Genomic DNA, 27777 nt, shown 5'->3' on the forward strand with positions numbered 1-27777 from the left:
CTGGGATAGTGGAAGTTGGAACAAGCTGGAACAAGTTGAGATTTAAGATTCCTTCCAAACCAAACCATTCTAGGATTCTGTGATTTGGAAAAGGGGAAAAGCTTGCCTTGGTGTTGCTGTGCATCCTTGGACACTTGCCAGGCTCTAAAATAACTCATTCCTGCAGGATCACACACAGGTTTCCCTTTGCTGGCCAGGAATTGTTGTTTCCAAAAGACATTTGAGGATGAAATCATCACTGCAAGTGCTCCTCAGGAGCTCCAGGTGTGCTGGAAACCCTCTGTGGGGCCACAAGTCCTGTGCCCATCACTTTGGGGTTGGCACAGCCAAGCCCACACCTCTTCCCCATGGAAAGTATCCAGAGATCAGCCCAGATGTCCAAGGTGTTGATCCCACAGACATCCAAAAAATCCTGGAGAGGTCACTCCCTGCCCTGGCACCGCCCTTCAGCATCGTCTATTTCCTGCAACGCACCATTTTGGAGCCTTTTTTAAGTACCACATCCTGCACACCGGGTGAAGCACGAGGATTATTTTGCCCCAAACCAGCTAAAAAAGAACAGCAAAGGACTCCAGAAGGGCAGCTTATCCAGACACCCCCTCAGTCCATCACCACCCTTTCCCCAGGTGGAAAAAGGGGACAGATCCAGCCTGGGGTTTGCTCGGAGCATACGAGCACCTGCCAGCTCCAGCCAAAGCTGTAGGAATTCCAAAGCCACAGGAATTCCAACACCAGCCCCGGGAAGGGCAGCACTTCCACAGGCAGAGGATAAGGGGGAAGCAAAGCTGAGCAAAACGTGTCACGTTCCTGGTGAGCTCTTCTGCTTGGGCCATCCTCAGAAATGGTCCCTTCCCTTCTTCCTCTGCTGCTGCTCCAGGAATAAACAGGGGTTTGGGAGCAGGAAATTGGGATTTGCAACATCTCCCACAGGAAACACTTCCATCACTTCAATGACTTAAATGACACTTTGAGTTTGGGCACATTAATGGGAGAAACCCTCACACCTTCCCAAGGCACCCGCGCGTTAGTGGATAAATCCCAAGCGCTCTTTCCTGGAGGCACAGATGAGGGATTTTCTCTTCCAGTGCCTAATGCAGCCTGAAAGCGTAAAACACTGATGCAGCCACACGTGTCCCTCTCGGTCCCAGCCCCAAAGAGGCCCAGGGGAATCAGGGATTGCAGCTGCAGCCCAGGATGGGCGTGCTCAGGGAGAGCATCCCGCTGTTCCAGGAACGCCTCACCCACACACACCAGACCCACGGCCACACACACACTCATCGTCCTAACGAGCCCAGAGCCACCTGCTCCTGAGCCCACGGCCCAGGATATCCATCAGGGATTCCCTGGTGGAATCCCACTGAAGAACAGACACAGTTCCAGATGAGGGCACTGTCCCCAAAACCACAGGACACTGCACCCCAAAACCCCATAACTGAGGGGACATGCAGGACAACACATTTTCTAAAAATCCTTCCCAAAGACACCACTGGGAGCAAATCCTTGCTCCCCACCCAGAGCAACAACCCCTCAGAGCATCAAACACAGCCAATACCCTGGCAGTGGGATATTCCCACTGCATCCACCAGGAAATTCACAGAATGACCGGGTTGGAAGACACCTTCAAGATCATCGAGTCCAACCCAGCCCAACACCTCAGTAAACCCTGGCAGCCAGTGCCACATCCAGGCTTTGTTAAACACACCCAGGGATGGTGACTCTAGCACCTCCCCAGGCAGAACATTCCAGAGCTTTCTCACCCTTTCTGTAAAACACTTTTTCCTGCTATCCAACCTGTATTTCCCTCGGTGCAGCTCGAGGCTGTGTGCTGTGGTTGTGTCAGTGCTGCCTGGAGAAGGAGCCCAGCCCCAGCTGAGCACAGGCACCTTTCAGGAGCTGTGAGAGTGCTGAGGGCAGCCCTGAGTCTCCTTTTCTGCAGGCTGAGCAGCCCCAGCTCCCTCAGTGGCTCCTCTCAGGGTTTGTGTTCCCAGCTCCCTCAGTGGCTCCTCTCAGGGTTTGTGTTCCCAGCTCCCTCAGTGGCTCCTCTCAGGGTTTGTGTTCCCAGCTCCCTCAGTGTTTCCTCTCAGGGTTTGTGTTCCCAGCTCCCTCAGTGGTTCCTCTCGGGGTTTGTGTTCCCAGCTCCCTCAGTGGTTCCTCTCAGGGTTTGTGTTCCCAGCTCCCTCAGTGGCTCCTCTCAGGGTTTGTGTTCCCAGCTCCCTCAGTGGCTCCTCTCAGGGTTTGTGTTCCCAGCTCCCTCAGTGGCTCCTCTCAGGGTTTGTGTTCCCAGCTCCCTCAGTGGCTCCTCTCAGGGTTTGTGTTCCCAGCCCCTCTCCAGCCTCGCTGCCTCCTCTGGAAGCTCTCAAGCATCTCAACATCCTTCCCAAACTGAGGAGCCAAACAGGACACCGCACTTGAGGCGTGCCCTCAGCAGATGGGATCCAAAAACACTCACAAAGTCTGGCTGTGGAGGGGGGAACCAGAGTGCCAAGCAGCAGAGGAGCCTCAGGCTTGGCTCCTAGGGAAGGCACAAGAAAGGGCTTGGCAGTGGAATCATCCTTCCTTGGAGAAGGAGAGCCCCACTCCCCAAATGCACAAATTCCAGCTGGGCTTAGCCTGGACCCCGTGCCGGGCCATGGGATGTGGGCCAGGGTTCTGCCACAGCACCACACTCTTCTCCTCATCTTTCATCTCTCCTTTCCCTCTGTCCATCTGTATCTTTGATTCTCCAGGATGAAAAATCAGGAATAAACAGGGAGAGCTCCTGGATCCCCAGGCTCAGCTGGGATGTGGGAATGTGAGTCCATCTGAGCAGCAGCAACAAAACATCCTCATTTCTAATGGTCTGAAGGTCATGTGGGTGGAATTGGGGTTCTTGGTTCCCTCCACTCTTCCCTCATGAATCCATAAATCCTTCTTTTAATGGCTTCAGGGAGTAAATTAGTTTTTACACTCACATTTTCACTAAAAAAGAAAAGTATAACCTGTTATAAGCATTGCAATATTGTCCAGAAAAATGAGAGAAATCCAGTTGCTGTGGCACAGCTCCACCCCAAACCTGCCCTTTCAGCTCCTGCTGCAAAAGTCAATTTTATAAACATTTCATTTGCACAAATGACCTGGTAATAACAGAGAAAAAAATAAATCCACTTCATGGAGCTTTGGATCCAGCCATAAGCAGCAGACCAGCTTAATTTACCTTATTTTTCCCTACAAAAAAAAGGTGGAAAATGCAGCTGTGGAGTAGCCAGGGATCCCAGAACATGAGAGCATCACCACACTGCCTTCCACACAGGGACAAACTGCCCCACGTCCATCAAGCACGTGGCTCTTGCCACCAAAAAAACCCCCCAAAAACCAGAAACAAACACAAATCCAGAAAGAAACCATAATTTCTCTTCTGGAATTCCATGCCCTGAGTTCCAGACATGAAACTCAGCAGATCTCCTCTCACTTCCCTGCACATGAAGTTTATATTTTCTTTTGAGTTGGGCTTAAATATTTCGAGATCAATCAGGAAACCCAGCATGTGGAAGGGAGACAGCTCCTTGCCGGGCTGTGGGATGATCTGGGGCAGTGCCACACTCCTGCATTCCTGGGATAATCCCATCCAGCTCCAGGCCGTTCCCACGACCAGAACCAAGCCCAAGAATTCCAGTACAAGGTTAAGATTCCAAGGCCCAGGAAAAGCCCCAGATGTGCAGTGCTGGTGCTGGGCTGGGCGAGGGGCAGAGAGGAAGCACGGAGCAGGGGGAATGTGGAGCTGGAATGCTCCTGCTGAGGGATAACGCTGTCCCTGCTGTCCTCAGCTCTTCCCAGAGCTCCCAACAAGCCCCTGAGAAAGGAAATCCAAACAGGGATTTTGGCTGGAAACAGCACAACTGCCCTGAGCACCAGGAGGAAGCAGCTCCTCCATCACCCCTCCTGCATCTAAGCTGGGAGATGCCATCAGAGCAGGGACATCAAAGTGGGAATTGTCAGAGTGGGACCTTGGAAAAAGGAGGAAAGGAAGGACCCAACCCTGTGGTCACCACCTTGATCCCTGCCTTCTGCTGCTGCTCAGCCATCCCTGTCACCAGGATGGGTTTGCTCCATGATCCCAAGCAGCCCATGCCTGGCAGTGCCATCCCGGGCCACCCCTTCCATCCTCAGCCAGGCAGTGCCATCCTGGGCCACCCCTTCCATCCTCAGCCAGGCAGTGCCATCCTGGATCACTCCTCAGCCAGGCAGTGCCATCCTAGGTCACTCCCCAGCCAGGCAGTGCCATCCTGGATCACTCCCCAGCCAGGCAGTGCCACCCCAGGCCCCTCCTTTGCAGAAGGGAACACTGGGAATCCCAAATGGAACCATCCTCCAGGGAGGTTCCCAGGAGCTTCCTTGGGATTCGCGGGAATCCCTCCCGCTGCAGGCAAAGCCCTGCTTCTCCTCCTGCGGTTAAAAGGAAAATGCTGGCTCCGTGCCCGCGGGATGAAGCTGTCCCCAAAGCCTCGGGGGTTGTCCTCTCTGCGATGTGACACCGCTCGGAGAAGGCACCACCGGCCCCAAGCCGAGGTTTTCCCCTCCCTGCATCTTCCCCGACGCCCCTCGGCATCCACGAGGGACCCCAAAACCTCCAGCAGCACCTCCAGCCGAGCACCCCAGCAGCACACCCTGGCACAGCTCGGGGCGGTGCTGGCAGTGCCAGCGCATTCCCGGAGCCCTTCCTGCGGGACAGCGGGACGGGAGGAGGGCAGCGGGCAGGGCCGCGGCTCCTCGGGGTTTGAGTCGCCCACAGGCAGCTCCGGGAGGCAGCGGGGACAGCGGACAGCAGCCCGGGCTGGCAGGGGCGGGTTCCTCGGCAGTGCAAGCGGCTCCGCTCCCTGGTTTTCACCTCCGTCTGGGAATATTCGGAATGTTCCTTTGGGCTTTTGGTTTGCTTGGGTCGGAATTTTTTTTTTTTTTTTTGAAAATGAATTCAATGAGGAAAAAAAAAAAATCAGCGGGACAAATGGCACAAATCAAATGAAATCAAAACGATTCCGGTCGGACTGGCGATGTCATCTAAGTAGCCATAGCATTCCGCACGGGAAGCTGGGTTGGATGGAGCCCTGGAAGGGAACCCCGGGAGCGAGAGAGCGAGGGGAGCGAGTGGTTACCGGGTGTGCTTTGCACTACTTACCTTCGAAAGTCAAATAAAACTTTCCTCTGTCAAACCAAACGAGGGAAGGCTGTTCATTCTCTGTATGGCCAGGAGTTGAAGCGGGATGGGAAAGGTTAAGGAGAGGGAGAGAGAAGGACACAGTGTGAGTCACAGAGCAGGTCATTAATGTCGCTACGGGGAGGGGGCGAGGCGCTGCAGGGCGGTCACACTTGCGGGGACAGGGGCGTGACACCGGCCGCCGGCTCGGGGGACAGAAAGCGGGAAGCAAAGCTATGGAAGCCCAGATGGAAGAGTCGTTCTGCCCGCTGCGTGAGCGGTTTGCAGGGGTGCTCTCGCTTTGTTTGGCCGCGGTAGAAGAGGTTTGTCGCTCATGCGCTCCGGGTTCTGCCTGCGCCGAGCGGGGCCGGCGCTCCTCAGCATTCCCGGCGGGAATGCCGCCCCGCAGTGACACTCAGGGACAGTGACACGTGGCTGTTTGCTCTCGCATCTCAGGACACGACACTTGCAGAGAACCGGACACACGCACACAGAGCAGCGGATCCTAGCTGGAGCCTTCCCTTCCCATCAGAGCCAGCTCCCTGCGCTCCCGCCGCCTCGCTGCAGTAACTCGGGATGGCAGGGGCATGGGGCAAACAGCTTTTGGAGCTGCTAAAGGAACCTTCTGGAATTCGGGAGGTGCCAACCTTCCACCTCCGAGTCCTTTGATCACTGAGAAACTGTCATGCAAGGTGCTGCGAGCGGTGGGTGCCGCTCCGAGGGCGGAATTCTCGGCAAACTCCCTGCTAGTACAGTACCTGCCGGCGTTTCACTGCGCCCTTCAAACGCGGGCAGTTTGTCAACAAAAGCATCATCCTCTGATAACACAAGCAGAAGAAACGCAAAGGAAAGAAAGAAAGAAAAAAAAAAAGAAAGAAAAGGAAGAAAAAAAAAGAGCACAAAAAGAATGAAAACACGGATCCCAAGTGAAACCAAGCAGCGCACTCGTATCAACGCAGAGACAGAGGTGACGGAGGGGCACCGACACGGGAACCAAAGAGCTCCTTGCTGTGCCAGGAATTGTCCAGACCGACATGCAGCCAACGAGGAAAGCACACCAGAACAGCACGGAGGACACGGGGATGGAGCAGCCCTGCCCCTGCTCCTGGACAAACTCCGTGGGACTTTGCCACAGGGCACGGGAGATGGGGAGTGTGGTGGAGCCAGACTCCAGCCCCAGCTGGATTGGGGTATCCCAGCCCCCCGGGACCTGCAGCGGTCCCTGATCCCAGACCTGCCCATCCCTGCACACCTCCCAGCCCAGCTTTTCCTCCTCTGGGAATTGGAAGCTGTCTGTCCTCTGCTGTTGGTTTTCCTGGGTGCTCACCCAGCACCAGCGCCCTCCCTGGCCTCGGTGGGGACAAGGAGACGCTTTCCCAGCGCAGACCCCAAACCCTGTCTGTCTCTGCCTGTGCCCAGCCAGCTTTTCCCAAGGCTTAGGTTGGCTGCCAGCAGAAAAGGTTCCTCATCCAGAGGGTGCTGGCACTGCCCAGGCTCCCCAGGGAATGGTCCCAGCCCCGAGGCTGCCAGAGCTCCAGGAGCCTTTGGACAGCACTCCCAGGGATGCCCAGGGTGGGATTTGGGGCGTCTGGGCAGGGCAGGAGTTGGATCAATGATCCCAGTGGGTCCTTCCCACTCAGCATTATCTATGCATGGAGCTGGAAGTGCGACACCTACGAAATCTGGGATGCTCCTCCTGGCTGCCCCGTTTGGAGTTCCCTGGTCAGGGGTGACCCCAGAGCCCCGATTTTGGCTCTGCTTCAAGGAAATCTCCATGGAGGGTGTGGGACCCCACCTTCTCTCCCCAGCCCAGCAACCTCATCCCCTCTGCTCAGCCCAGGGAGGTCACTAAACCATCAAACAGCAGCTTCTGATCCCAAAAATACGAGAGAAAAAAACAAATCCAAATGGAGAGCCCGAGGGAGCTGGGGTGGCAGAGCTCAGCTCGCTCCCATCGCCCTTCCCAGCCCCCTGCAGCCCCGGGGACTGTCCCTGTCCTCAGCCTGGCTGTCCCCTCCCCTAGCGCCGTGTCCCTGTGGCCACCGCGCCCTCAGGCACTGCTAAGGCCACTGCCAGAGGCACAGGGGACGCTCAGGGCTCGCTGTCCTGGTGACATTTCTTCCAGCCCGGTGCTGTGACAGTGACCAACAGCCGGGACAGGCACGAGCACCTACGACACCTGAGAGTGAGGTGACAACAGGACGGAGACGCAGTCGAGACTCCAGCAAAGCCACGGGGAGGGCTCGGTGCCACCGGCACCGCGGGGACAGCGCCATCCCCGGCACCTTCCGGCCACCGCGGGCGGGGCTGGTGGCAGTGCCACCGCTCCCCGCGGGGACAGCGGTGACAAACGCTGCGGCCAGCGCGGTGGCCGAGCGCACGGGAACTCCCGCCAGGCCGGGTTTTCCAGAGGGTTGGGAAGAAAAGACAGAGCAGGGAGGTGATCCTGGAGGAGATGGAGCCGCAGGAAGCGAGGGGCTGGCAGCCAGGGATGGAGGAGGAGGAGGGGGAGCGCCGGCAGCAGGGACAGAGGGGACAGGAGGGGACAGAGGGGATGGACAGGGAGGCATGGGGGGACCCAGCGCCTGGAGCTGGGAGCTGCCAGCCAGACTCGATTCCCATTCCTCATCTCAGCCCCGGGGTTCTGGCAAACCCCACTTTTCCCAGGACCAAAACTGCAGCGTTTGGTTCTGCCCCAGGATGTGCCAAGTGGCTGGGAAGAGCCACTTTCTTTTCCAAGACCCCTTTTCTGTTACTGCTTTAAGGGCAAGTGTGAATTTGAGACATTCCAAGAGATTTCATATCCCTGGATCCCAAGGTCTGGCTCCCAGCCCCACTCCCCTCCAGGCACAAGCATCCCCTGCAAAAAAAAGCTCATTTTGCCCCAATTTACAGCCCAGAACCACATTTTCTGTTACAATTGCCTTGACTTTCACCAAACGTCCATTTCCCACAACATTTGGAAAAACTTCCCTGGCAGCATCACCCTCCTGATCCATCACCCCCCTGAAATCCCTCTTAGCATTTCAAACCCCGGTGAAACTTAACGAATCCGACCCCAAGGGATGACCTAGCGAATGAAAAGGCCTCAGGAATTATCGGAGAACGTAGGAAAGGTGAAAGAACAGCAGTGCTGTGTGTGTTTACCAACGGTGGGAGTGGTGGCTGCACTCAGGGAATTGGTGGAAGAGATGGAAGAAGTACTTTCAGCACGGGCTAAAGGTGCTATCGGAGGAGGGCTGGAGGAGTGGATGGGAGGGCTAAAAGGCCTGGACTGGAGAGAAACATAAAACAGCGCAAAGTTAAAGAAAATCCACACAGAAACATTTGCATCAAACAAATAAAATTTCACCCGCACCCTCCTGACTGCTCTGCCGGTACCCCAGAGGAAAAATTGGAACGACTTGAGTTGTTTTAGTACCGATGGCATTTCAGCTTGGAGCTGGGAAAATAGATTATCCCCACCACTGTAGGGTGGGTGTTGAGATCCCACCCATCCACACCGAGCGTGGGAGCTCCAGGGGCCGTGGGATGGATGGAATGGGCTGGGCATCGGGAAGGGAGCAGGGCCCACCAGGTGCCAGCTCCCCAGGCCCTTAGGGATCCTTTGGGGGTCACTTTGTACCCCCAGCATCAACCCCTGGGGGTCACTTTGTACCCTCAGCATCAATCCCAAAGCCCCCACGCCTTACCTGGAGCAGCCCGGGGTGGCACACAGGACAGCCCTGAGCCGGGCACGGCTCCTGGGGAGGCTGGAACTGCTCGAACCCTTCCCCAGTGAGGCACATCCCCACCCCAGCCCATTCCCTGCCCTTGCCCTGGCTGAGCACCGTGGTTGGCATCACCAGGCTGCCGCAGCAGGGGTGGCACAGCCCTTCCCACGGGCAATCCACAGATCCTAGAAGAGCCCAGCCCGGCGCGGTGACCGCGGGTGGCTCGCCCCACTCCGCTGTCCCGTTCCGGACTGGGAATGCCACCCGCCACCCCTGGCACGGCCCTGCCGTGCCCCCCAGCCCCTCCCCACGTACCACATCGCTGACGGGGGGTTTGCCCGGGGGCAGCTTGGGCCGGGACGGGGGCCGGGGTGGTGGCGGCGGGGGGGTGCCACACGTGGCCAGCGGCGTGCCGGGGCGGGCCGGGGACGAGGAACCTGCAACAAACGGGAGCCGTGAGTGCCCGCGGGCTCTGCCCCCGCCGCTGCCCACCCCGGAGCCCCAGGAGCTGCCCGTGATGGGGGCACAGCCCAGCTGCTGGGCACGGAACGTTCCAGGAGGGCTGGTGCCCGTGGATTCCTGGCAGGGGCTGCTCAGTGCCCGGTTCCCTCTGCAAAGTTGACTGCGGAGGAGTCTGACAGCTTTCCCAAAAATACGGGCAGGAGGGATGGGATGATGGATGAAACGCTGCTCCAGGGGTGGCACAACGGGGAATTGGGGATCCTTGTCACTCACAGTCATATTCTCTGAAAAGTCCCCTCGCCCAGGATTTTCTCCTGGGAAGCTGAGAAGCCTCAGAGAAAAAGGAAAACAGATTCTTCTCTCATTTGCTTCTCCTGTGTTGTGCTGACGTGGAATGTGGTTGGAGATTGTTCACCCACAGGTGATTGTTCCATTGGTTTCATGGGAATTGTTTTGACTCTTTGGCCAATCAGGGTCAGGCTGTGTCAGACTCTGGAGAGAGTGACGAGTTTTCATTGTTATCTTTTTAGCCTTCTGTCTGTATCCTTTCTGTATTCTTTAGGATAGTTTAGTAGTATTCTTTTGTATAATATAATATCGTAAAATAATAATAAGTTAGCCTTCTGAGACCATGGAGTCAGATTCATCATTCCTTCCTGCCACGGGGCCAATACAATAGATCCTCGTCACAGGGCAAAGCTTTGGCCCAGCAAAGAAGGGCAAGGGTGGAAGAGGAAGGGTCTGGAATTTTCCGGGAGCACAAGGCAGCTCCCAACACTCTGGAAGAGACTCCCGAAGACAGGGAGCTGAGCTCAGGGCTCACACAGACCCTGCTGAGAGGGGGATTTCTGTGACCAAATGGGAACTCCAGCAGGTGCCTCAGGGAGATCCAGGAGCCTGCTTCCCCCCACACACAGGAATTCCTTCCAGGAGAAGCCCAGCAAGAACTGGAGCTGGGCAGAGGGGGCACCAGGACACGACGGGCAGCAGGAAGGGGAGGGAGCTCAGAGCCAGGATAGCTGAGCCAGTGTTTGTCACCAGCTTCCATGGAGCTCAGCAGCTCATGGCTCAGACTGATGAGATGATAACTGAACAGTTTTCCCACTTACAAGATAATAATTTCCCAGGTTCTTTGGGTGATAGCTCAGATTAAGCAAAGATCAAAGCTGGAGTTATAGAAACAAGAAGAGGTGAAGGAGAGCAGGCTCAGACAAGAGAGGGCCTGGCTTAAAGGGGGTACATTCCAGTCATTTCTCTGCACAACTCCAAAATTCAAGCCACTTTTATTTCAAAGCCTAATTTGGGAACCCAAGTTTGAATTTTTCCTTCCTTATCCCAAGAAAAGCCTGGCAAAACAGGAAATATTGAGGGGAAATGACCTTGCAGGACTGAGTGTCAGGGAGGGTTCTGTGGCCACCAGGCAGCCAAAGCCTGGCCAGATGGTGGCTTCCATCCAGAGAATGGATATTTCCTACACCAGAAACTGACAGCGTGTGGAAACCAGCATGGAATCAGGAATCTGCTGGAATGCTGGCCTTGGAGCAGCGTGGGGTGGTGGAAGGGGTTGGAACAAGAGGAGCTTTGAGATCCCTTCCAACGCTGCCCTTCCACCGTGACCCTGCACGGAGCCTTGGTGCCACCTGAAGGCAGCAGGAGATCCTGGGCTGGCTCTGCTCCACAGCACCCAAAAACCAGCCTTGGAAAGGTGGGAGGGTGGGACGGGGGCCGGAGCTGTGCTGCACACCCTGCTGCAGCTTCTGGAGGATCTGCACCATTTTAGTGTGGCTCTGTCCCCACTTTCATTGCCCATTGCTGCCCAGACTGAGACAGGAGGCAATTCCTGGAGCAGGGCTGTGGATCCGATCTTCTGGGACAGGCTTCTCCATCCCTCCAGCCCCGCGAGGGGAGCCCTGGCACGTCTCCATCCCGCGCTCAGCTGGGGGCGGGCAGGAGAGCAGCGCAGGGTGGATCCTGGTGTTCCCTGCTCCTGGAAGCTCCTGGAGAAGTTCCAGCTCCTGCTGGACACTGCAGCCCCCACAGGGACCCCAGCCACCCCCCGAGCCAGCACAGAAAAGCCACCAGCACTGAAGCAAAGCCACAGCTGCAGCACCAGCCACACTCAGGGCACCCTCCTGGCGGTGACAAATCCCCCGGCGGTGACACAGACTCCGAGCTCCCACCAGGAGGGTGGCAGGGGTCAGACACGGAGCTGGGGGGCTGCACACCCACCCCACCACCAGTGCAGGTTCCTCAAGGCTCTGATTCCCCCAAAAATCACCTCTGGTGGATGCGGGGCGGGAGCACGGGGCTGAGCTGGGCTCAGGCTGCAGCTCCTCGAGCAAGGCGTGCGAGTAAGCCGAGCCTCCCCCGGCTCGTTTGCTTTAATGAACATTTATAATTAAGCAGGTGAAGGCAGGCAGAGCCAGCAGCTTCTCCCGGGGGAGAGGTTCACCCTGGAACACATCTCCCATCCACACCCAGAGCCAGGAAGAGCCGCGCACCATTCCCACCCGGGAATTGCCGGGATGAGAGGATGTGATCAAAACAAACGCCCCGAACACAAGAACCTGAGGCTCGCTCACACCATTCCCCCGAACACTTCTACCCCCACGGAGAACACAACCGCAGCAACAACAACAACAACAACAACCCCGTGCTCAGTTTGGGGCGGGAAGGGCTCCGGGGAGCTTCGGGAAGGGCTCCCAGCCCCAGGGAAGGGAGGACACGGGAGGCGCAGGACACAGGCTGGCAGCAGGGCGCGGACACAGCCAGGCGGGAGGGTCACCAGGGCCACACGGCAGCACACCCGAGCTCACAGCACGTACCGCTGGTGCTTCCCGTGCTGGCGCCCGGTCCGGGGGACGACACCACCGCGCGGTAGGTGGGCGGCGGAGGGGGCGGCGGGGTGGCTCTTTGGCCCGGCCCAAAATCTTTGGGAGAGGCGACCGGCTCGGCGGAATCATCCTTAAGCTGGGGCTGCTCGGGAAGCTTCTTGGGAGCGTCTTCCAGCTGCAGCGGCGAGGGCAGCGGGCGGGGAGGCTCGGCCGGAGCGCTGGCCGGGCTGCCCGCGGCCGCCGCCGGGGACGGCGCTCGCTCCCGGGGCGACAACTGCGGAGGCGCGTTCTCCGGGGACTGATCGGAAAAATTGACCCACTTGTCTTCCGCGGCGGCAGCAGCAGATTTGGGGGACGGCACGGGGCCAAAAATGCTGTCCAAGTCATTGATGGACGGGGGTTTGTCCCGTTTGGGCTCTGCTGCTGCCTGGTCCCCTCCTGCGGTCAGAGGAGGTTTATTTTACACCGGGCGTTAAGCGAGGGCTGCGCTACTCTCTACGGGCTCTACTTCTACGGCAGAGGCACTAAAATCACCTTTTCTCATCCACATTTCTATAATTCATGGGCAAGAACGTTTCCACCACAGCCGGGTGTGACATGGAATGAATCCCGCGGGATCCAAGGGCTGGAGGAGGGAGCATGCAGCACGAGCCAGCACTCACAGCCAGGAATCCCAAATTCACAGCCTTTTTTGTCCTCTAAAGCACATCACGTCCTTGTCAGCAACTCTGATTTATCAGCAGGTATCAAAGGTGTGCACTCAGCGCTCTGGCACGCCCCACTCTCTCCATATATATATATTTATAAACACTCAGGTATAAATATTTATATATTTATATAAATATTTAGACATGCTGGTTGGACGCTGCTGGAGTCTGGGCATGCAGCACAGGATGCACACGGGGAGTGTATTCCAGCCACAGGGAATGCATCCAGCCACAAGCAGGAACAGGTCGGGATTTTAAGGGGATTTTAGGACACAGAAGGGGATTTTAAGGCACAGGAGGGGATTTCAGGGCTCTGCTCACTGAGCCGCCACACACCAACATTCCCACCTGACTCCAGAACCACCACAGATCCATCAGCCAAGCATTTCACGCCCAGGGAAGGGAGAGCCTAACACTAACTGCCCTCTGGGATCTCGTGGCAGCATCACCCCATCCCTGCTCCTCTGTTTTGGGGTCTGCATTTAGGGCAGGGGGGATAAAACGGGGATTTGCTGACCCAGACAAAACCACTTGCCACTTGCTTCACAAATACACAAGGCACAGCCCAGCAAATGGTCAGGCACTTGCTGCTGGGAATGGATGGATGGATGGACATGGACACCCTGCCAGCCTGGAAAACCGGGATTTGGGAGCACAGAGGAGATGGGGATGGGCACAGCAGGGGTTTCACCCCGAGGGGCTCTGGCTGGCCCCATGCAGGGCCCCTCTGCCTCCCCCGCTCAGACCCTGCTTTTCCAGCAGCCAGCACCATGAATTATATCCTCGGAAGCGCCTGATGCCCTCTGGCTGCATCCCACCCCTCTCCATCCCTGTCCCTCATTCCCAGCACCATTTCCCTTCCCTGCCCCGGGCTGCAGGATCAGGGGGGCTTTTCCCACCTCTCAGCAGGGATTTGGGGGCAGGGAATGCAGGAGCAGCTCCTGCCACGGGCAGAGCCTGCACACCTCTGGTTTCCTCAGCACAGGCCGTGCAGGGCTGCTCCAGGCAGGAGCAGGGCTCTGGAACTGGGAATTGGGAATATATCCTGGTTTTCAGCAGGATATTGAGGCTAACCCTGCCCTGCATTCCCACAGCAACTGATCCAAAGGCAGGGATGGTGTAAAGAGCATGAATTTCACCGGGGTGAGACCGACTTGGGAGGCAAAAACATATTTGTGCTGCTTCTGCTGCAGCACCCACTGAGACCCCTCGGGGCTGGGGCTGGCCCCGGATCCCCGGCAGTGCCCAGGGCCAGGAGCAGCCTGGGGCAGAGGCAGGTGGGCACTGGATAGGACAGAAATTCCTCCCCAGCCAGCCCAGTCCGGAATTCTCTGAATTCCAAGGGCAGAGGATGCACAGGGACCAAATCCGGGCCCAAAATGCAGCCACGGGGACGTGTGCTCCCAGAGCTGAGGATGGGATGTGTCACCCCTGGTGTCCCCCCAGAGCTGGGGATGGCCCTGTCCCCTCCCAGAGCCGGGGCTGTCCCTGTCCCCTCCCCGGTGCCACCCCCGGAGCCGTTACCGATGGCCGGGGGCAGGGGGGAGCCGGTGCGCGGCGGCGTGGCCGGGATGTTCTTCGGGGGGAGCGGCGGAGGGGCTGGAAGAGAGCACAGAGAGGGGAAAGCTCAGCTGGAGAGCAGCAGGAGGCGCGGGACAGCCCGTGGGATGTCACAAGGGATCCCCGGGGAAAGGGGACAAGGCAGGGATGAGCTCCAAGCCCTGTCCAGCCCGGCCTTGGGCACTGCCAGGGATGCAGGAGCTGCCACAGCTGCTCTGGGAATTCCATCCCATCCCTCCCCACCCTCACAAGGAGGAATTCTTCCCCATATCCCATTGATTCCTTCCCAATACCCCGTCCCTCCCTGCCCTCCGGCAGTGGGAAGCCGTTCCTGTTGGGTTGATGGAATTTCCCCCTTTTTGCACATCTCGGCCTGCGCTGCTGTTTCAGCCCCCTGAATCAGCGCTTTGATTAAACCTGGATCCTGTGAGGCGCGGAGCTGCCTGCGCCTGTCTCCCGCGCCCATCCCACGCGGATCCGGGATGCGGATGCGGGATGGGGGCTGATGAGCAGCGGCTAATGAACCTGCTGTGCCCGACAGGGGCATTTCCGCAGGGACAATGGCTCCGGGGAGAGGGAAAGCTGCAATAAGAACCCGGGACTGGGGCTGCGCTGCTCTCCCTGATGTTATCCTGGAAAAACCGGTGCTCCCGACTTTTCCAGCCGAGTAACCTCAGCATCAACGTGCAGGATCAGGATCCACCCCGCCCCTTGTCAATCCCACTCCCTCCTCCATCCCACAGTGCTGTCACCCAAGCCAAACAAAGGGAAAAAAAAAAAACCCCTTAATTTAAAATATCGTGGAACTGCTCAGCCTGGATGAGGACAGCTCCAATCTCTGACCTGATTTCTGGATTTATTAATTTATTTTCATGGTTACTTACTTCCAGTTGGAAAAGGTCTTGGAAGTTTCGGGGACTCTACGTTTGTGTTGATGGGCTGGACCGACCCCCATATCTCAGGCTGGTCCAGAGCAGCTGAAAAATCAAAACCAAACATTTGAAAACAATGAAAAACCCAAATATTTTCTTTCCATCACACAAGCACACGGATGAGACACTGAGGCTCTGGGAAAAGAGGGCCCAGACAGTGAGAGAAATCTCATTAATTAAGGACAGGGGGTTCTGTAAGGGTGGATAATTAAAATCCTGTCTGATTTTGAAGCAGGACGTGCAATTAGTTTGACACTTATGCTGCTTGACAAACAAAACAATGTCGGGGATGGATTTGGAGGCTTATTATGGGAAGGAAAACATTGTATTGATGGCCAAAGTGGCCTGGAATTTTAGGATATGCAAACAAAAAAAAACCCATCAGGTAGCAAAATGAAAAGATAATTGTGTTCCCAGGGAATAAAGGGGGAAAAATTAGATATTTTGGTATATAATTTAGATTTCTTGGAGTTTTTGTGCAGAGAACTGCTCCCAAACGTTGCTTTGATTAAAAGAATTAACTGGAGGCGTTAATGACAGGACATAATGAGGCTATGAGGGCACTGGCCCTCCAGGAGGAGGAGGAGGAGGAGGAAAGGAGGAGATGTCTGGGAGGAACCCGCTCCAGGGCATGGATGGGGTTGGTTTTGGGGAAAACAAGCCTTGCAAGGTTCCTGTGCTTTGGGAAAGCTGGGAAAATCAGCTCTGCAAGGAGGCAAAGTGTCTCTGTGTTAAAGGAAGGAAAAATGACATTTTTGAGATGGCGTTTCCTAGGCACGGAGGGGTGCAAGGCTTGTCCAACAGCTGCCCCCAGAATCCTGGATGGAGTTCAACCCCCTGCTCCAGGGGGAAGGCTTGACTGGAAAATGCTGAGTTTTGGTATTCTTGAGCTGTCCCCTGTCAGGATCTCTCCCAGGCCTCATAATTCCCTAATTGACTTAAGCACTTGCTCTGTTTCCACCCAGCCTGAATTAACCCTGAATGTGGTGACCTGTCCTTCAACCCCTGCCTGGGCTCCTTCCTCCTCCAGCAGGAGGGCTGGGAACCTGGGGATCCGGGAATTGTCCAGCTTGGAAAAGCCCTCAGAGCCCACGGAGCACCCAGTTCCACCCCTGATCTTGTCCCCAAGTGCCACATCCACACAGCTCTGAAATCCCTCCAGGAACGGGGACTCCCCCTGTGCCAGGGCTGGAGAACCTTCCCATGCCCCTGCCAGGAGATGCCACCCTGGCCCAAAGCCACCATGGCCCCAGAGTCACTCAGCAGGCCCCAGAGCCACCCACCATGGCCCCAGAGTCACTCAGCAGGCCCCAAAGCCACCCACCATGGCCCCAAACTCACCTGGTCCCCGAACTCCCTTGCCACAGTCCCAAACACACTCACCATGGCCCCAAACTCACCCTGTTGCTAAACTCACTCACCAGGTCCCCAAATTAATCCACCCTGTCCTCAAACTCCCTCACCTCAGCCCCAGACTCACCCTGTCCCCAAACTCACTTGCCATGTCCCAAGTTCACCCACCATGGCCCCAAACTCCCTCACCACAGTCCCAAACTCACCCACCATGGCCCCAAATTCAGTCTGTCCCCAAACTCACCCACCATGGCCCCAGACTCCCTTGCCACAGTCCCAAATTCACTCACCATGGCCCCAAGTTCACCAGGTCTCAAACTCACCTGTCCTGGCCCCAAACTCACCAGGCTCCCAAACTCCCTTGCCCTGTCACCAAACTCACCTGTCCTGGCCCCATGCTCACCCTGGCCCCAAAAAATCCTTCACCCTGGCCCCCAAAACTCCCTTGCCACAGTCCCAAACTCTCTCACCAAGGCCCCAAACTCACTTGCCATGCCCCAAGCTCATTATGCTGGCCCCAAACTCACCCGCCCTGGCCCCAAACTCACCTGTCCCAGCCCCAGACTTCCTTGCCCTGGCCCCAAATGCACCTGCCCTGGCCCCAAGCTCACCAGGGCCCCAAATTCACCCGCCCTGGCCCCAAACTCCCCCGCCCTGGCCCCAAGCTCACCCTCCAGCTTGTGCTCCTCGAAGGCCGACTCCAGCGGGGGCCCGAAGAGCGGGGCCAGCGCCGCCGGATCCTCCCCGGGCTTCTTGCTGTGGGGTGAGAGGAGCACAGAGCAGCCGTGAGGGGCAGGTTTGGGTTCTGACCCCGCCTTTGAGGCAAACACAAATATTTTCGAGGACTTTTTTTTACCCCGGACCAAGGAGGAGCTGGCCAAACACGGGGTTCCAGGCGGGGAAAAGGGAAAGGAGCAGCAGCACAGTGCCAACCCTTGGTGCCACAGCAGCTGCTGGGACACTGAGTTGCTTTAGGGTTAGTGAAAACTTCATGGAAAAGGGTTAAAAAATAAATACTTGAGGTCTGGGCCATGCTCTGGTCCAACACACCTTGAGCCGACCCCTGGAGCTGCACAGGGCACATTCCCAGGGAGATTTGGCTTTATTCCACAAAAACTTGCATGTTCGCTGTCCTGAATCAATAAATTCCCCCCCCAAGCTTGGCCAGCTCCCTGCGGATCAGGCTCAAGGTGGCTTCCAGCAGGGAATGTCCTTGGAGCTTTTGGTGGAGAGCAGGGATGGACACTGAGCATCCCAACCACCACCAGCCCCTCAGTCCTGCCAAAATCCTGGAATCGTTTTGGGTGGAAAGACCTTAAACCCCATCCAGTGCCACCCCTGCCACGGCAGGGACACTTCCCACTGTCCCAGGCTGCTCCAGCCCCAGTGTCCAGCCTGGCCTTGGGCACCGCCAGGGATCCAGGGGCAGCCCCAGCTGCTCTGGGAATTCCATTCCTCCCCCTCCCAGGGAGCAATTCCTTCCCAAAATCCCCTCTGACCCCTCCAGCTTCCCACCGAGCCCAGTGCAAGCGGCAGTGCCCCAAACCCACGGTGGGATGAGGAGCCTGAGCCTTGGGTGGTCCCAGCAGGGCCCTGCACTGACCTGGCGGGGTCTGGCGTGGGCGTGGAGCGCCGGGGCCGCGTGATCTCCTCACCTGGGACACGACAGGACACACATGGATGAGGGTCATTCCCACTCCAGAGCATCCCCCTGGCCCCCGGACCCCCTGCTGGCACACCTGGTGTCCCACCCACCCCGCTGTGCAGAGATCCTGGCAGGAAAAATCTGCTTTGAATTCTGATTTATTTCTGTGCAGAGCTAGATCAGGGAGCTGCACTGCTACAGGGGTCCCAAGGATGTCCCCCACACCTTCTCCAGGGAAAACCTTTGGGAGCCACCAGCTCTGCCAGCACCACTTTAAACCAAATTGAACTCGCTCCTTTTCCCACCCCCTCTCCCCAGACCCCTCCAGCAGGGGCAGCGAGTGCTGCTTTCACACAGCAGGAGATACTCACTGGATAAATTCCTTTTAATCGTTCCCTGGAAGGAGAAACACAGGGATAAGTGGGACGCATGGGGACATGGGTGCGTGGCAGCTGTCACCCCAGGAGCAAAGCAGCCCAGCAGAGGTGGCAGGAGCTGCCTGAGGGGACATTTCCTGCAGGTGCCTGAGCTCCAGGGAGCAGAAAACCCTGCAGAAAATTTCTGAGCCATGCCAAGCCACCGCTGGCAGCTCTGCTGTCCCCAGTGCCACACCCACAGGGACTGTAAATCCCTCTGGGAATGGGCACTCTCCAGCTGTGCCAATGGCTCCTGGGGCAAAAGCCAAACCCTCCCAGCCACGGGAGCGGGGACATCCCAGAGCCAGAGTGGGATCTCCTGGGATTCCATCACTGAGGGGCCTTTGTGCTATCGAGGTCCCACCATCACTGGGGTGACACAACGGGCTGTGTGACACCCCTGGCAGCTGTCCCCACACCCTGTGCCCCCCCAGAGCCCAGCATGGACAGGGACCCTCTGTCACTGCCGTATTTTCTGAAAAGTCCCCTTGCCCAGGAATTTGCTCCTGGGAAGCTGAGAAGCCTGAGAGGAAAATGAAAACAAAAATCATCTGATTTGCTCCTCCTGTGCTGTGCTGCTCTGGAATGGGGTTTGGACGTTGTTTACCAACAGGTGGGTGTCTCATTGGTTTCATATTAATTGTTTTAACTCAATGACCCATCAGTGTCAGGCTGTGCCAGGGCTCTGGAAGGAGTGGTGGGTTTTTCACTATTGTCCTTCAGCCGTCTGTCTGTATCCTTTCTGCACTCTTCAGTACAGTTCAGCACAGCATTCTTTAATATAATATCCATCATAAAATAATGAATCAGCCTTCTGAGAACATGGAGTCAAAGTCATCATTTTCTCCCTTCGACGGGGGTCCCAGAAAATCCCACAACCCTCCCTGACCCCATTCCCATTCCCAGGAGCAGGAATTCTTACCGGGCTGCGCCGCTGCGGTCAGCGAGAGGGGGAGAGAAGAGACACCTGGTCAGAGAGTGACACGTCAGCACCCCAAGGTCCCCAGCTGTCACCACACCTCGTGGGTCACCCTGGCACAGCCCCCCAGGGGGACCCAAGTCCTGGGAAATGGGGGGCTTTCCCCCTGGAAGCTGAGTTCTGTTGGAGAAACCCCAGTGGCACCACGGAGGGGTTTCCTGCCTTCTCCTCCCTTTGGATGTGCCCCAAGCCAGGTAAAACCCAGCCCTTGCACACCTGGTCCAAATTCTTGGGCCACAACTACGCCCCCAAGGACTCTCAGAGCCAAGCCCAGCTCTATTTTTACACATTCTATTTTAAAACGCTCTAAGCCAGCGATAAAGGAAACTGAACTTCATTTAAAAGGGCAGGATTTGTTATTTGCTTTTGGCATCTCAGCTCTAGAGACAGGACAAGAGCACGCACAAAGCTGGGTTAAAATATTCCAGGAGAGAAAAATTGCGTTTCTTACCGGACTTTTCCTCTAAAAGAAGGCAGAGAGAGAAAAAAAAAAAAGAACAAGGAATGAGAAGGTGGGGGATTTTTCATAAAGAGGAATCAGAGATTTGTGTCAGGGTAAAGACAGCAGAGGGACAGGAGCGCTCCAGCTTCCCCCCTCACGTGGGAGACCGGAGGGATAGGGAGCATTTGGAAATGGAAATGTTGTGTCTGAGCCATTTTAGGGGAAGAATTCCATTGTTTTATCATGACAGGCCCTGCTGGCCATTCCCAGCTTCAGTCCCGGTTAGGCAGCAGAATTCCCACTGCAGAGGGCTGGGAATGGTGGTGACCATGGACACAGCCCCTGGCACAGGGTGCCCAGAGCAGCTGTGGCTGCCCCTGGACCCCGGGCAGTGCCCAAGGCCAGGCTGGAGCAGCCTGGGACAGGGGACAGTGTCCCTGCCATGGAATGGGATGGGAATTTAGGTCCCTCCCAGCCCAGTCCATGGGATTTATGATCTCCCTTCCAGCAGGGATGTGGAGCAGGGCTTTGTGGCTGGTTTGGGAGAGAAGACAAGCCCAGGACGAGGGCAGGGAGCTGGCAGTGAATCCTGGAATTCCTGTGGATGCCAGGCTCCTGCAGGCAGCTCCTGCCCGGGGCTCTGGTGCTTTCCTGGCCCGTGCCAGGATCCAGCTCCACGCCCAGCCCATCTGCTCCCTTGGCTGCACACGCTGGTTTGGGATCCTCCTGCCCAGCCTGGCAGGGCTTTCCCCGAGCACATTCCATGGGAGGCTCCAGCTCCAGTCCCAGGGATCCCCTCCAGCCCAGCACCCCAATCCCTCAGCCCACCCCACACTGGCATCCTCCTCACCCCTTCCCAAACCCCCCAAAACCTCAGCAGGAAAAACACCATGGGAAAGAGGAGACAAAAATCACATTTGGTAAAATGCACATTCCAAGAGAATTTGGTTTTCCTAATATTATTATTATTATCATCAATATCCAATTGTTCATTTTGAGGTCGGGTTTCCCCCCCTTTTTTTGTGCTTCCCAAAGCATCCAATGCCATTTCTAATCCTGGAATGCCAACAAACAAAATCCCTGGTTGGGAAGCAGAAACAAAGCACATGGATTCTGCTTCACTTTGGCTTGGAGAGCCACTCACACTTCAGATCCAGGTTATTTATAAATCATGGAAAGCTTTGTCTGGGAAGTCACTTCAGCCCACACTAAAGCCTCCTGAGAGCCCAGAATCCAATCTTTTCATGGCTGAACAGATTGGGATGAGCCAACAGGAACCTTAACAAGCAGAGGAAAAGCAGAGGGGGATGGACTTTATGCCAGGATGGGCTAAGGAAAAATGACCTTTCCTTCCAGGAACCTGGATTCACCTCCAGGGTGGGAAACATCCCTCTAAAACCCCATGGAAAACCCCACAGATGCTTCCCTTAGCTTGGGAGTCAGGGCAAGACCCTAAATGATGATGATTGAAAATTCCCCTTGATTGAAATTCCCCTTTTTCCTCATTGAAAAATGAGGAGAAGAAGCGGGGAGGAAAAAAAAATCAGGGAATAATAAATCCTGATCACTTTTATGAGCAGGAAAGAGAATTTTTGAGATGTTTTGAACTGGAAACATCATTTCAATATATGTGAGCAACACCTGCAGCCACACCCCTGCAGACCAGACCCCAGAATAAGGACACCAAAGCCAAGAGGGACATCAGCTCCCACCCAGTTTGGGATGATCCCAGTGCATCTCCACTGCCACAGGGCAGCTGGATTGTGGCTGCCAGATAAATTTGTCATATCAGACCCCCAAACTCCACCAGCTTAGAGTAAAACAAATCCCCAGACAAAGCAGGGATAGGTTGGATTCAAACCCATGCAGGGGACCCTCAGCCAGCCCCATCTGATCCTAAATGCAAACACACCACTGGCTAAGGGTCTGGATGGTGCAGAGATCCCGACCCATCAGTTATCCATGGGAATTTTGAATCCCCTATAAGAGGGGCTGCCATAATAAACAGTTGGCAGGACAATTAACCCCAAAATGGAGCAGAACTGATCCAAGGGAGAGACCCCGGGAGCGCTCGTGCATTTTGGGACCATTTGGGTTCATCTTGGGGACAGCCCTGGCTGGGCTCTGGTGCTGCCCAAGGTGGATCCATGGAGGAGATGCTTTGAATAAATCCCTGCTTTATCCTGTGACTCTGCCCAGCCCCTGCTCCAGGGCAGCCTGCACGAGGCACCAACACGACCAAATTTATCTGGCAGCTAAAAACCAGCTGCACTGTGACACACCACGGGGCCGGGCAAGGCCGGGCAAGGCCGGGCAAGGCCGGGAAAGGCCGGGCAAGGCCGGGCAAGGCCGGGCAAGGCCGGGCAAGGCCGGGCAAGGCCGGGAAAGGCCGGGAAAGGCCGGGTGGACTCACCACGGGGGATGGAGAAAGTGCAATGTTGCCGATGGAGGCCTTGAGCTCGTCCACGGTGGCGGCGCTGCGCAGGACGTCCTTGGCCTGCAGGGGCTTGATCTTGATGTTGAACTTCTTGTGCGCCTCCTCCTCCTCCTCCGACTCGCTGGAGGAGTAGAAGTGCTTTCCTTTGGTAGGTACAGCTCAGTTAAGGAATTTTCCTTCCTCGGTGTGCCGAGTCTCGCTGGAGAGCGGGAATCTGGCGGTCCCAAAATGCTGACCCCAAAACGGGGGAGGAAATCCTGTGCTGGGCCTGTCACTGCTGCATCCCTGTGCAGCCAGAGCACGAGGAGCTGCTGCTCTCAGGGATAAATCCAGCCCAGGGGTTGTGTCCATGTCTGGATCTCATGGAATTGTTCACGTTGGAAAAGGCCTATGAGACAATCGGGTCCAGCCATCCCCCAGTGCTGCCCCGTGTCCCCAAGTGCCACATCCACGTGGATTTTAAATCAGGCATGGGGACTCCACCCCTGCCCTGGGCAGCTGTGCCAATGCCTGACCAGCCTTTTCTATGGAGAAATTTTCCCAATATCCAACCTAAACCTCCCCTGGAATCTGCGGCTGCTCCCCTCTCCTCCTGTCCCTGTTCCCTGGGAGCAGAGCCCGACCCCACCTGGCTCCACCCTCCTTGCCAAGAGCCAGAAGCTCCCCCCTGATCCTCCTTTTCTTGGGGATAACCACGGACATTTTGGTCTCCGTGGAGCATCCCACGGGATGTTCCCCCACTCCTCATTTCACAGCAGGGAATCAAAGACAACTCGAATGCCTCAGGTAGTTCAGCTTTATCCCTGGAGAGCCAGCTCCAGGTGAAAATCAAAATGTGGAAATAAATAATTATAATAAATAATAAATAATACTAACAGCGAAATAAAAGAGCCAGGGGCCTGCCTGTGAAGCCCAGCTCCTGTTACAGGCTGTAACCCAAGAGGCAAAGCCAAAACCAAAGGATATATCCTGGTTCCTCAGGTCGGATGCTGTATCCCTCCTCATCCAGCTCAGGTGAGTTCTGGATAGGGAACAAAACAAAAAATGTATTTCAGGAACATGAGGAATGCGAATGCCTGGAAAGCTGGAGCAGCTCTTCCCTCCTGTGGGAAAGGATGTTCTGCACAGCCCAACCCCCTGGGGCCCCACAGAGCAAAGGGCACCTCAAATTCCACGATTCATTTTGCAGGAGGAAAAGTTTTAATCCTCTTTTATAATTTAAAGTTTTCTCTGGCTAAGCTGCAACATCCTATGGGCCAGGACAGAGCTCTCCAGAGCCACCTCATCCCTGGGAATTCTGGCTGACCTGCAGGTGTGGGATTGGGGTCTGGACAGAGCTGATTCCACCCAAGGAGCCCAAAATGAGTGTGGGAAGAGCCTGGGGGTCCCATGGGATGCAGCTGGGGGCAGGGAAGCTCCAGGGGACACTTACATATCTGTCCCAGTCGATCTCTGCATAAAATCCATTTGGGGCTCCGTTGGTTTTCTTCTGGAAAGGAAAATTCCCATGGTTTAAATGGAGGAAGCAGGAGCACAGCACATCCCACAGCAGGTGCTGCTGCTGTTATCCCACACCAGAAACCCAGCAGCATTCCCCATCTCTGGGATTCTCCCATCCCAGAGGGGGGGGTTGAACATTCCGTAGGTGGACATCCAACATTCCTTAGGGAAAAGTGAGGAAAGGGCCATTTCTCCCTGGGCTGGGATCTTCCAGCCCTTGGGAAGCTCCCAACTCCAGTCAAGCAGAGGAAATTATGAGGAAATATTTCCTGGGAGATAAAACCCCTTCCCAAAGAAAGGGCAGTCCCAGGAAGGATTCGGATCCCGTTATCCCACATGCCAGGCATTGTGACGTCAGGATGGAGCAGTGGGAAGGGTCTGGGATGAGTCCATGCCATGAGACACCAACACACACAGGAACTGCTGCTTAGCATCGAGGGAATTCCATTTGGAAGAGGCTCCAGGCATTCTTCACCTCTGGAACCCTTCCCTGGTTGGCTCTGGGCACCCAAACCCATCCAAAGTCCCATGGCCACCACGATTTTGGGCACCAAAATGGGACAATCCAGCACCCTTGACCTTCCAGAGGGACCGTTCCCACCCAGCTCCCCCCAAGGGAGGAGGCACTCCCTGGCCCAGGGCTGGGTGCAGCCCCTCACCTCCACACCCCTGGGTGGAGCAGCTTCCTTGGAAGCTCAGCTGAGGAGAGAAAACCTCCCCTGGGTTCTGCTCCATGGGAATTCTGGGTGCTGTTCCAGGGGATCCCTGCTTTTCCCCCATCCATTTGTATTTAACCCCATTTCCATGGGCCTGGCTGACCCTAAAGGGATTCTCCTCCACTCTGGATCCCAAACCAAGGGTGGCTCCCTGTTTTCCACACCCCTGCGGGATCTGGGAGCCGAGCTCAGTTTTCCTTACCCCGTTTTTATTTCCTCCTTCCCGCGTGCCCTCGGCTTTGCTACTGGGAGTTGGATCATTGGGATGAGGGCTGGGCTGCTGCAAGGGTGGGGGTGGCAGAAAAAGGGTTAAAATATCTGCTGGTGTCTTTGGGTTTTGTTTTTAAGTGCACAAAATTGAGTTTTAGGAACCAGGGAACACGGATTTGTCAGGAAGGACAGGCTCAGCTGCGGCTCCACCGGGGCTGAAGGTGGATTTTCCTGTGGGCTCTATTCAGCAGTCAGGATTTGCCTCCTGGCCACTCCAGAGGCTGCAAAAATTGTGTGGAAAAGGGTCTGGAGGATGAAAAATTATATTAAATGTCTCCATCACCAATCCCTCTGCCTCAAACACCTCCAGGAGCTTTGTTTTATCCCCTAAAAATTGCATTTCTGCATCCTTGGAGGGGACACCTGAGGTCCCTCTGCCCACACCTGGTGAGGAAAAGCTGCCCATGGGATTTCTGCTGGAAGAGGGGACAGCCTGAGGATGTTCCCTGGATATTCACAGAATTAAGGTTGGAAAAACCTCCAGGAGCATCCAGCCCAAGCTGCGCCCATCCCCACCTTGTCACCAAGTGCCACATCCAGGTGTTCCCTGGACACCTCCAAGGATGGGGACTCCAAATCTCCCTGACCACCCTTTCTGTGGAGAAATTCCTCCTGATACCCAACCTAACCCTGCTCTTTGTTAATTTATCCAGCCTAACCCTGCTCTTTGTTAATTTATCTCTGCTGAATAGAGCCCTGCTGAAGGCACTACCTTGACTTTCATCTTTATTTCCTAACAAGCAGCTTAAAAACACAGGAAGTGCCCAAAGCCAAGGATTTTGGGTCAGATTGGGGGAAAACTAAAATGATTTCTTACAAGGAGCAGCTTGGCCTCCAAATTTTTTATCTTTTTACAGATGCCCCAGCACTGCTCTCCCTGCTGAGCCTCACAAGCTCATCTTTATTTTGAGGGCTGGGCTCATCTTTATTTTGAGGTGAAATTCTAAAATCTGTGTTTAAATGCCAGCCTGAACCCAGGATATTTTTGATCTCAAACACTAAAGGAGACAGGGCCCGTGTCTAACCCAGCTCTAGCAGGGACATTTCAGTCTAACACCAGGAATATAAGCAGCAATAATTAAAAGAAAAGAAAAAAAAAAAACACCAAAACAACAAACCACAAACATCTCTTTGTTTTCAGGTTAATATAGAAAATAAAAATAGAGGTTGGAAACAGCTGCTCTGGCAATGAACTCCTCCGGCAGCAAATCTGGCCCAAGCCAATTAGCAGGGGTGGAAAGGAGGATGAGGAGCTGGGCTTTAGCAGGACACCTGCTCCCGCTGCCCCTGGCACTCCTCAGGCCTCCCTCTGTCTGTATTTTTATAGGAAGCCTGGAATTTGCCTGTTTTTACATTTATTTTCTATATTAAACAGAAAATTGCTCGCAAATGCTGATGGTGGTGGAAGAGGAGGTGACACTGGGCAATACTCACGATGCCATCCCTGTCTGGTGACCCTCTGGAAGAACAGAAAGAGGAGCTGTGTTAGAGCCCAGTAACTCGTGGAAATGATTTTTTTAATTTTAAAATGAATTCATGGCAGCAAAACCCGGAGTTATGGCATTATCAGCACACCTGAGTTACCTGCTCCTCGTGGGACCCACGCAAGGTCACAGAATTTTTCCCCTCGTGTTGTCAGCTGATAAATTTTAGGTTTATCAGGAAATAAAGTGCTGGGGCTGGCAGTGTCCCAGCTGGCTCCTGCCCCATCCCACAGCCACATCCCTGCCCCGTGTCCATCCCTGCAGGGGACAGGAATCCCACCTGGAGCAGCGTCCAGGCTTTCATTGTGCCAGAAGGACAGACACTTCTCTGCTGAGGCCCCCAGGGACCCCAATCCCCAGCTGCCCATGGGATTTGGGATCCTGGCAGCTCTGCGGGGCATGCTGGGATTTAGGGAATGCAAACAGCCACGGGACCCAGCCGGGCTCCCCCACCTCCCGAGTTTCCTGCCTGCCAGGGAAGCGCCACCAGCTCACACCCGGCTCAGGCACCACAGGAACCCTGCTGGGAGCTCCTTCTTTCCCAGGGAATAACGCCAGCCTGGAAAGTTCTCCAACCAACCCATTCTGTGTCCCATCTCTCCTATTTAGGCTCCATCTCTTTGCACAAAAGTCCCCGAAATCCTTTGGAAGTGGCAAAAATCCCTTCTGATTTTATGTTTCCCCCTCACTGCGCGATGCCCAGCACAGAGGATGTCACCTCCTGCTCCCATCCCGGCCGGAATTGCTGGGGAGACCCTCCCAGCAGAACCATTCCAGACCCATCAGCAGCTCCAGGGACCCCAGCGCGGTGTCCTAGGGGGGTGGTGGCCAGGGGTGGCCAAGGAGTGTGGCAGATGCCACCATCCCTGCCTTTTCCTGCTCCATTCCCACCTCTTCTCTCCCGGTTTCATCCCTCCTTTCTCTCCCGGTTCCATCCCTCCCTTCTCTCCCGGTTCCATCCCTCCCTTCTCTCCCGGTTCCATCCCTCCCTTCTCTCCCTTCTCTCCCGGTTCCATCCCTCCCTTCTCTCCCTTCTCCCCCGGGTCCATCTCTCCCTTCTCTCCCGGTTCGGGTCCATCCCCTGCCCTCCTCCCCTGGTTCCATCCCCTTCCCTTCTCTCCACTCTCCATCTCCTCCTTTCTCTCCCGGTTCCATCC

At 55.8% G+C, this 27777-nt stretch overlaps 1 protein-coding gene across 3 annotated transcripts in view; it reads right to left on the bottom strand.

The window, feature by feature from the left end:
• SGIP1 (SH3GL interacting endocytic adaptor 1) overlaps positions 1-27777 on the bottom strand; it is a 50631-nt gene that overhangs the window by 8324 nt on the left and 14530 nt on the right. Inside the window, exons 4-19 of one of the 3 annotated variants that reach the window (XM_038144581.1) lie at positions 26571-26595; positions 24083-24139; positions 23617-23671; positions 22627-22802; positions 20223-20234; positions 19715-19726; positions 18748-18772; positions 18335-18386; positions 17402-17487; positions 15331-15423; positions 14411-14485; positions 12171-12617; positions 9199-9320; positions 8318-8444; positions 5929-5988; positions 5153-5212 (exon numbers count right to left, since the gene is read on the bottom strand). In XM_038144581.1, the coding sequence (XP_038000509.1) occupies positions 5153-5212; positions 5929-5988; positions 8318-8444; positions 9199-9320; positions 12171-12617; positions 14411-14485; positions 15331-15423; positions 17402-17487; positions 18335-18386; positions 18748-18772; positions 19715-19726; positions 20223-20234; positions 22627-22802; positions 23617-23671; positions 24083-24139; positions 26571-26595 (1484 nt within the window). Of the gene's footprint in view, positions 1-5152; positions 5213-5928; positions 5989-8317; positions 8445-9198; positions 9321-12170; positions 12618-14410; positions 14486-15330; positions 15424-17401; positions 17488-18334; positions 18387-18747; positions 19531-19714; positions 19727-20222; positions 20235-22626; positions 22803-23616; positions 23672-24082; positions 24140-26570; positions 26596-27777 lie in introns of those variants that run through there. The other 2 variants (XM_038144579.1, XM_038144580.1) reach the window with 2 other exon arrangements.

Source organism: Motacilla alba, chromosome 8, assembly GCF_015832195.1.
Source record: "Motacilla alba alba isolate MOTALB_02 chromosome 8, Motacilla_alba_V1.0_pri, whole genome shotgun sequence".
Classification (NCBI taxonomy): Eukaryota; Metazoa; Chordata; class Aves; order Passeriformes; family Motacillidae; genus Motacilla; species Motacilla alba.